The sequence below is a fragment of the Anoplopoma fimbria genome, chromosome 7 (genome assembly GCF_027596085.1).
Source record: "Anoplopoma fimbria isolate UVic2021 breed Golden Eagle Sablefish chromosome 7, Afim_UVic_2022, whole genome shotgun sequence".
Lineage (NCBI taxonomy): Eukaryota > Metazoa > Chordata > Actinopteri > Perciformes > Anoplopomatidae > Anoplopoma > Anoplopoma fimbria.
In genome coordinates, this window is record NC_072455.1 from 94979 (window position 1) to 104704 (window position 9726).

Below are 9726 nucleotides of genomic sequence, written 5' to 3' on the forward strand. Positions count from 1 at the left end.
TGCACGCGCTGCTCTTCTTCATAATCTCCACAATGAACTCCTCCTCCTCTTCCTCCTCTTCCTCCTCTGGTGTCCTCCTCCTCCTCTTCCTCCTCCTCTGTTGTCCTCCTCCTCCTCTTCTCCTCCTCCTCTTCCTCCTCCTCTTCCTCCTCTGTTGTCCTCCTCCTCCTCTGGTGTCCTCCTCTTCCTCCTCCTCTGTTGTCCTCCTCCTCCCCTTCCTCCTCTGGTGTCCTCCTCCTCTTCCTCCTCTGTTGTCCTCCTCTTCCTCCTCTGGTGTCCTCCTCCTCTTCCTCCTCTGTTGTCCTCCTCCTCCTCTTCCTCCTCTGGTGTCCTCCTCTTCCTCCTCCTCTGTTGTCCTCCTCCTCTTCCTCCTCTGTTGTCCTCCTCTTCCTCCTCCTCCTCTGTTGTCCTCCTCCTCCTCTTCCTCCTCTGGTGTCCTCCTCCTCTGTTGTCCTCCTCCTCCTCCTCCTCCTCTGTTGTCCTCCTCTTTCTCCTCTGTTGTCCTCCTCCTCCTCTGGTGTCCTCCTCCTCTTCCTCCTCTGTTGTCCTCCTCCTCCTCTGTTGTCCTCCTCCTCCTCTGTTGTCCTCCTCCTCTGGTGTCCTCCTCTTCCTCCTCCTCTGGTGTCCTCCTCCTCCTCTTCCTCCTCTGTTGTCCTCCTCTTCCTCCTCTGTTGTCCTCCTCCTCCTCTTCCTCCTCCTCTGGTGTCCTCCTCCTCCTCTTCCTCCTCTGGTGTCCTCTTCCTCCTCCTCCTCCTCTTCCTCCTCCTCTTCCTCCTCTGGTGTCCTCTTCCTCCTCCTCTTCCTCCTCTGGTGTCCTCCTCTGTTGTCCTCCTCCTCTTCCTCCTCTGGTGTCCTCCTCTTCCTCCTCCTCTGTTGTCCTCCTCCTCCTCTTCCTCCTCTGTTGTCCTCCTCTTCCGCCTCCTCTGTTGTCCTCCTCCTCCTCTTCCTCCTCTGGTGTCCTCCTCCTCTGTTGTCCTCCTCCTCCTCCTCCTCCTCCTCTGTTGTCCTCCTCTTTCTCCTCTGTTGTCCTCCTCCTCCTCTGGTGTCCTCCTCCTCTTCCTCCTCTGTTGTCCTCCTCCTCCTCCTCTGGTGTCCTCCTCTTCCTCCTCCTCTGTTGTCCTCCTCCTCCTCTTCCTCCTCTGTTGTCCTCCTCCTCCTCTGGTGTCCTCCTCTTCCTCCTCCTCTGGTGTCCTCCTCCTCCTCTGTTGTCCTCCTCTTCCTCCTCTGTTGTCCTCCTCCTCTGGTGTCCTCCTCCTCCTCTTCCTCCTCTGGTGACCTCCTCTGTCTCCAGATTCATCAGATTCATAACACATTCATAACCTAAATGCTGGAGAAGTTCACGCTGGTGGAGAAGTTCACGCTGGAGGAGAAGTTCACGCTGGAGGAGAAGTTCACGCTGGAGGAGAAGTTCACGCTGGTGGAGAAGTTCACGCTGGAGGAGAAGTTCACGCTGGAGGAGAAGTTCACGCTGGAGGAGAAGTTCACGCTGGTGGAGAAGTTCACGAAGGAGAAGTTCACGGAGGAGGAGAAGTTCACGCTGGAGGAGAAGTTCACGCTGGTGGAGAAGTTCACGCTGGTGGAGAAGTTCACGCTGGTGGAGAAGTTCACGCTGGTGGAGAAGTTCACGCTGGAGGAGAAGTTCACGCTGGAGGAGAAGTTCACGCTGGTGGAGAAGTTCACGCTGGAGGAGAAGTTCACGCTGGTGGAGAAGTTCACGAAGGAGAAGTTCACGGAGGAGAAGTTCACGCTGGAGGAGAAGTTCACGCTGGTGGAGAAGTTCACGCTGGAGGAGAAGTTCACGCTGGTGGAGAAGTTCACGCTGGAGGAGAAGTTCACGCTGGAGGAGAAGTTCACGCTGGAGGAGAAGTTCACGGAGGAGAAGTTCACGCTGGTGGAGAAGTTCACACTGGAGGAGAAGTTCACGCTGGTGGAGAAGTTCACGCTGGAGGAGAAGTTCACGCTGGTGGAGAAGTTCACACTGCGTCTCAGATCCGTTGTGGTGAATTGTATAAGTGAACTCTGCTTCACAGCCTCGTACGAAGAAATCCATGTCCTAAAATATATTTATGGAAGGATCACAACGTTCCATAAAGCGAAGCACCTCTAGGTCACCTGTCTGTCCACTGAGTCTCCTCAGGTTCTGCAGGATCAACTGGAGACCTGAGAGGTTTCTACAAGTCTTCATATGTAGCCTCCATGTTCCAACGTGAAACGTCCACCACAGAGTTTCTACTTTATGTTCAGATGATGATGGTGATGATGGTGATGATGATAATAATAATAATAACATAATAGTAATAATAATAATAATGATACTACTACTACTACTACTACTACTACTACTACTACTAATAATAATAATAATAATAATAATAATAATAATAATAATAATAATAATAATAATAATAATAATAATAATAATTGGGCGGCTGTGGCACGAGGTAGAGCGCTTGACCCGCAACCACAAGGTCGGTGGTTCGAACCCCTCTACCGGCAACATGCCGAGGTGTCCTTGAGCGAGACACCTAACCCCAAGTTGCTCCCCGGGCGCTCATTGCAGCCCACTGCTCCTCCGGGATGGTTCAATGCAGAGAAATAATTTCCCCATTGGACTAATAAAGGATTAATTATTATTATTATTATAATGATAATAATAATTACATAATAATAATAATGATGATACTAATGATAATAATAACATAATAATAATTATGATAATGATAATTATGACAATTATGATAATTATAATTATGATAATAATGGTAATAATAACAATAATAATGATAATAATAATGATGATAATTATGATAATAATAATTATGTTAGCTGGTGATGCTAACAGACGTTTCTTGTTTGTGTTTAGTTCAAGAGATGAGGAGGACCAGGAAGAGACGGAGTGTCACCATGACAACAGTGACGGGATCAACAACAACAACAACAACAACCGCCGCAAGGTGAGACTAGCTGTCTGTCTCTCACCTGAACATTAACCTGTCTGTCTCTCACATGAACATTAACCTGTCTGTCTCTCACCTGAACATTAACCTGTCTGTCTCTCACCTGAACATTAACCTGTCTGTCTCTCACCTGAACATTAACCTGTCTGAACATTAACCTGTCTGTCTCTCACCTGAACATTAACCTGTCTGTCTCTCACCTGAACATTAACCTGTCTGTCTCTCACCTTAACCTGTCTGTCTCTCACCTGAACATTAACCTGTCTGTCTCTCACCTGAACATTAACCTGTCTGTCTCTCACATGAACATTAACCTGTCTGTCTCTCACCTGAACATTAACCTGTCTGTCTCTCACCTGAACATTAACCTGTCTGTCTCTCACCTGAACATTAACCTGTCTGTCTCTCACCTGAACATTAACCTGTCTGTCTCTCTCACCTGAACATTAACCTGTCTGTCTCTCACCTGAACATTAACCTTCTTATCGCATGACGATTAACTTGGCTTCCCACGGTGAACATTAACCTGTCTGTCTCTCAACATTAACCTGTCTGTCTCTCACCTGAACATTAACCTGTCTGTCTCTCACCTGAACATTAACCTGTCTGTCTCTCACCTGAACATTAACCTGTCTGTCTCTCACCTGAACATTAACCTGTCTGTCTCTCACCTGAACATTAACCTGTCTGTCTCTCACCTGAACATTAACCTGTCTGTCTCTCACCTGAACATTTCTCACATTAACCTGTCTGTCTCTCACATGAACATTAACCTGAACATTAACCTGTCTGTCTCTCACATGAACATTAACCTGTCTGTCTCTCACATTAACCTGTCTGTCTCTCATGAACATTAACCTGTCTGTCTCTCACCTGAACATTAACCTGTCTGTCTCTCACCTGAACATTAACCTGTCTGTCTCTCACATGAACATTAACCTGTCTGTCTCTCACCTGAACATTAACCTGTCTGTCTCTCACCTGAACATTAACCTGTCTGTCTCTCACCTGAACATTAACCTGTCTGTCTCTCACATGAACATTAACCTGTCTGTCTCTCACCTGAACATTAACCTGTCTGTCTCTCACCTGAACATTAACCTGTCTGTCTCTCACCTGAACATTAACCTGTCTGTCTCTCACCTGAACATTAACCTGTCTGTCTCTCTCAACATTAACCTGAACATTAACCTGTCTGTCTCTCACCTGAACATTAACCTGTCTGTCTCTCATCTGAACATTAACCTGTCTGTCTCTCACCTGAACATTAACCTGTCTGTCTCTCACCTGAACATTAACCTGTCTGTCTCTCACCTGAACATTAATCTGTCTGTCTCTCACATGAACATTAACCTGTCTGTCTCTCTTCCTGTGCAGACGGTGTGTCCAGGTGTAGGTGAACATCCCCTCCAGTATAACTACACCTTCTGGTACAGCAGAAGAACCCCGAGTCGTCCTGCAAGTTCTCAGAGTTACGAACAAAACATCAGACAGATCGGCAGCGTGGCATCGGTACACACACACACACACACACACACACACACACACACACACACACACACACACACACACACACACACACACACACACAACCAGCTAAGACCTAGATTAATACATCAGGTGTGTACTCTAGATCAACACTTCAGGTGTGTACTCTAGATCAATACTTCAGGTGTGTGTGTACTCTGTGTTCAGGTGGAGCAGTTCTGGAGGTTCTACAGTCACCTGATCAGACCAGGTGATCTGAGTGGACACAGTGACTTCCACCTGTTCAAGGAGGGAATCAAACCCATGTGGGAGGTAACGACTAGTTATACTACTGTAATACAACTGTTAAGATACTGAAGTAATACTGTACTACTACTACTGTACAAATACTGTTAGAATACTGTAGTTGTACTGCAGTAATACTGTACTAATGCTGTTAAAATACTGTGTCTGTACTGCAGCAGTACTGTTAAAATACTATACAAACACTGCAAAACGGTACTTGTACTGTATTAATACTGCTGTTTTAGTATTCAAATATTGCACTAGCACTGAAGTAACAATGTTCAAATATTGTACTGATACTGCAGTAAAACTGTTAGAATACTGTACTCAGTATTAGTGTTCAAATACTGTACTAATACGGCAAACTTACTGTTTAAATACTGTAGTATTATTGTTAATATACCATACCAATACTGCAGTATTACGGTTACTATTGTAGCTGTATTGCTACTATACTGTAGTTCTACTGTTAATACTGTTAGTATACTGTTGGTATATTCTAGTCTTACTGTTACTATCCTGTACTTCTACTGTTAGTATAGTGTAGTTTTACTGTTTACACTGTTGTAATCATGCTGTTGGTATATTTTACTGTTTATATATTGCAGCCATACTGTTAGTATATTGCAGTTGTACTGTCGGTATGTTGTACTTGTACTGTTTTTATAGCTAAGTTAAATTGTTAATATCTTGTAGTTATACTATTAGTATATTTTAGTTTAACTGCTTGGATATTTTAGAGTACATTGTAGTTCTACTCCTAGTATCGTGTAGTTATTCTGTTAATACTATCACTATATCGTAGTTGTACTCTACTGTTAGTATGGTGTAGTCGTACTGGTGTAGTTTATACTGTTGATATATTAGACGTACTGTTATTATACTCAAGTTGTACTCTTAACGTATTTGAATTCTACTGTTAGTATATTGTTGTCCTAGTGCTGAATACTGTCTCCCACTCACCCGTCTGTCTCACCCGTCTCTGTCTCACCCGTCTCTGTCTCACCTGTCTCTGTCTCACCCGTCTCTCTCACCAGTCTCTGTCTCACCCGTGTCTGTCCCACCGGTCTCTGTCCCACACGTCTCTGTCTCACCCGTCTCCATCTCACCCGTCTCTGTCTCACCCGTCTCTGTCCCACCCGTCTCCCACTCACCCGTCTCTGTCCCACCCGTCTCTCTCTCGTCCGTCTCTCTCTCGTCCGTCTCACCCGTCTCCACTCACCCGTCTCTCTCTATCTCCTCCATCTCACCGGGCTCCGCTCACCCGTCTCTTTCTCGTCCGTCTCACCGGTCTCTCTCACACCGGTCTCTCTCACCGGTCTCTGTCTCACGCGTCTCTGTCTCACCCGTCTCTGTCCCTACTGTCTCCATCTCACCCGTCTCTGTCTCACCCGTCTCTGTCCCACACGTCTCTGTCTCACCCGTCTCTGTCCCAACTGTCTCTGTCCCACCCGTCTCCCACTCACAAGTCTCCACTCACCCGTCTTTCTCTCACCCGTCTCTGTCTCAACCGTCTGTCTAACCCGTCTCGCTCTCTCTCTCTCGTCTGTCTCACCGGTCTCTCTCTCGTCCTTCTCACCGGTCTCCACTCACCCGTCTCTCTCTCTTTTTCTCGTCTGTCCCCCCAGTCTCCGTCTCACCGGTCTCCGTCTCACCGGTCTCTGTCTCACCGGTCTCCACTCACCCGTCTCTCTCTCTCTCGTCCGTCTCCCCCTCCAGGATGATTCCAACCGCAGTGGGGGGAAGTGGATCATTCGTCTCCGTAAAGGTTTAGCCAGTCGGTTCTGGGAGAACATCATACTGGCCATGATGGGAGAGCAGTTCATGGTGGGAGAGGAGATCTGTGGAGCAGTGGTCTCCATACGCTTCCAGGTACTACTGTAGTACTACTACTGAAAAAAACACACTGTATTTACTGTAGTACTACTACTGAAATACTGCTGCACTGGTACTATAGTAAAAACACACTGTATTTACTGTAGTACTACTACTGAAATACTGCTGCACTGTTACTATAGTAAAAACACACCATATCTACTGTAGTACTACTACTGAAATACTGCTGCACTGTTACTATAGTAAAAACACACCGTATCTACTGTAGTACTACTACTGAAATACTGCTGCACTGGTACTATAGTAAAAACACACTGTATCTACTGTAGTACTACTACTGAAATACTGCTGCACTGTTACTATAGTAAAAACACACCGTATCTACTGTAGTACTACTACTGAAATACTGCTGCACTGGTACTATAGTAAAAACACACTGTATTTACTGCAGTACTACTACAGCAGTATTTCAGGATCTTTCCAGTCGGGATCTCTATACACTTCCAGGTACTACAATATTGTAGTGCTACGGCTACTGTAGTGATATTGCAGTACAAGTACACAGTGATATACAGGATTTATGATTAACTGTAACCAAAGTTTGATCCTCAAAAGTCTGATCTGGATCAGATTCGGATCTGGTTCAGGAGTAACTAAGTAACTCTGAGAACCTGTCCACCCACCTCTCTCTCTACCTGTCTGTCTGCCTTTTCTACCTGTCTGTCTCTATCAGGAGGACATCTTGTCGATCTGGAACAGAACATCCAACGACCAAACGACAACATCCAGAATCAGAGACACTCTCAGACGAGTCCTGAACCTTCCAGCCAACACCATCATGGAGTACAAGACCCACAACGACAGTCTCAGGTACTACTACTATGACTACTACTCTAGTACTACTGTAAAACACCATCATGGAGTACAAGACCCACAACTTCCTGTTGCCAGTAGGTGACGCTATGACTATGATTCCAACCTATTGTTGTTATTAATGTTGTTGTTGTTAGGAGAATGATCTACAAAGAACTGAAGGACCCGTTTCAGTAGAACCCTGATTCTGACCATGTTTTCATACCTTCACCTGTGTGTGTTTCAGGGACAACTCGAGCTTCAGAAACACCAAGATCTCTCTCTGAAGTGTGTGTGTGTGTGTGTGTGTGTGTGTGTGTGTGTGTGTGTGTGTGTGTGTGTGTGTGTGTGTGTGTGTGTGTGTGTGTGTGTGTGTGTGCGTGTGCGTGCGCACAGTGGACCAATAAACTGACTGGACTGAAGTGGTGTCACTGTTTTATTGTTTACAGCATTGATTGATTAGTGATCAGCAGCATCTTTTCTTTACATTCTGACCAGCATAAAACATTCTGACCAGTATAAAACATTCTGACCAGTATAAAACATTCTGACCAGTATAGAAATGATTTGTTTTGTATTTTGGATGTTTTGAGTTTTCTGTTAATTTCTCATTTTGTCGTCACCGTTCTTATATTTTATATATAAATATTAAAGTCAAGATACTTTAGTAAATGTACTTAATATGAAGTGTTAAAAATACACCAATGAAGACAGGACTGTTCTAAAGTTCTAAGACTGATTATGTACAGGAATAACAGAAACAAGGAGTAACATGTTCGGTTCCCTCACCTTTGACTGAATCTGGATTTAACAGAACCTGATGCACTGAACTACTTAACCAAGGAGAACAACTAAAATAAACCTTATTAAACAGACAAACACACTGTGTATGTGTTCATGTTTGGTTCTAACCGGTCAGAGTTGAGCCAGGCACTTCTCCTGACTCATTACATTTCCATCAGAGCAGAACTTTGACCCAGCTGGCTCCGCCTCCATCTGCATACCGACCCGTTCCAGGCTTCGTTCTCAGGAAGGTCTAATCTTCACTCTATTCTTGGCTGCAGACCAGCTGGAGGCTGTGATCTCTGAGGATGGACCTAATCCAGATCAGGATTACCAGATCAGCCTCCAGCAACGGACCTGAACACTGACTCTGCAACACTAGAGAACACTGTAGAACATTAGGGAACACTGTAGAACCCTTAAACACTGTATAACACTGTGGAACACTGTAGAACTCAGGACCTAATCCAGCTCAGGATTACCAGATCAGCCTCCAGCAACGGACCTGAACACTGACTCTGCAACACTAGAGAACACTGTAGAACATTAGGGAACACTGTAGAACCCTTAAACACTGTATAACACTGTGGAACACTGTAGAACTCAGGACCTAATCCAGCTCAGGATTACCAGATCAGCCTCCAGCAATGGACCTGAACACTGACTGCAACACTAGAGAACACTAAACATTAGGGGAACCCTTAAACACTGTATAACACTGGGAACACTGTAGAACTCAGGACCTAATCAGGGGATTACCAGATCAGTTAGAGGACCTCAGGGTTATCATTAGGGAACACTGTAGAACCCTTAAACACTGTATAACACTGTGGAACACTGTAGAACTCTGGACCTAATTAAGCTCAGGATTACCAGATCAGCCTCCAGCAACGGACCTGAACGCTGACTCTGCAACACTAGGACCCTAACCCAGGGGTTAGGGGATAGAGGGTCAGGGTTATTGGTTAGAGGCTCAGGGTTATCGGTTAGAGGCTCAGGGTTATCGGTTAGAGGCTCAGGGTTATCGGTTAGAGGCTCAGGGTTATCGGTTAGAGGCTCAGGGTTATCGGTTAGGGTTATCGGTTAGAGGCTTAGGGTTAGAGGGTCAGGGTTATCGGTTAGGGTTATCGGTTAGAGGGTTAGGGTTATCGGTTAGAGGCTCAGGGTTAGGGTCAGGGTTATTGGTTAGAGGCTCAGGGTTAGGGTCATTTTATTTACAAATGAATATGTCAGAAAGCAATTTACATGTAGGAATAGTAATGTGCCTATGCAGAGGAATGTGATCTATGCAGAGAAAGCACTGAGTGACTTGCACATCTTGTCTTTGATCAGTCATTATTCGAAATGTAGGATTTTTTATTTTCTTGCACACTAATTCAGTTTGAAAAACCTACTGTTAAATGGGGAAATGTAAGTTGTTGCACTGTTCCTAACTTCAATTTTAACATTTTAAGTTAATTTTACTTGAAAATATATTCAAGAATGTAATGCAATTAATATGTCTGAAAGCACTACTTGAAAGCAA

At 45.1% G+C, this 9726-nt stretch overlaps 1 protein-coding gene across 1 annotated transcript in view; it reads left to right on the forward strand.

The window, feature by feature from the left end:
- eif4e2rs1 (eukaryotic translation initiation factor 4E family member 2 related sequence 1) overlaps nucleotides 1-8310 on the forward strand; it is a 54400-nt gene extending 46090 nt beyond the window's left edge. Inside the window, exons 3-8 of the mRNA XM_054600898.1 lie at nucleotides 2864-2954; nucleotides 4335-4469; nucleotides 4653-4757; nucleotides 6450-6602; nucleotides 7300-7436; nucleotides 7666-8310. Of these exons, the coding sequence (XP_054456873.1) occupies nucleotides 2864-2954; nucleotides 4335-4469; nucleotides 4653-4757; nucleotides 6450-6602; nucleotides 7300-7436; nucleotides 7666-7705 (661 nt within the window). The 3' untranslated portion in view covers nucleotides 7706-8310. The remainder of the gene's footprint in view (nucleotides 1-2863; nucleotides 2955-4334; nucleotides 4470-4652; nucleotides 4758-6449; nucleotides 6603-7299; nucleotides 7437-7665) is intronic.
- The last annotated feature ends 1416 nt before the right edge of the window (nucleotides 8311-9726 follow it).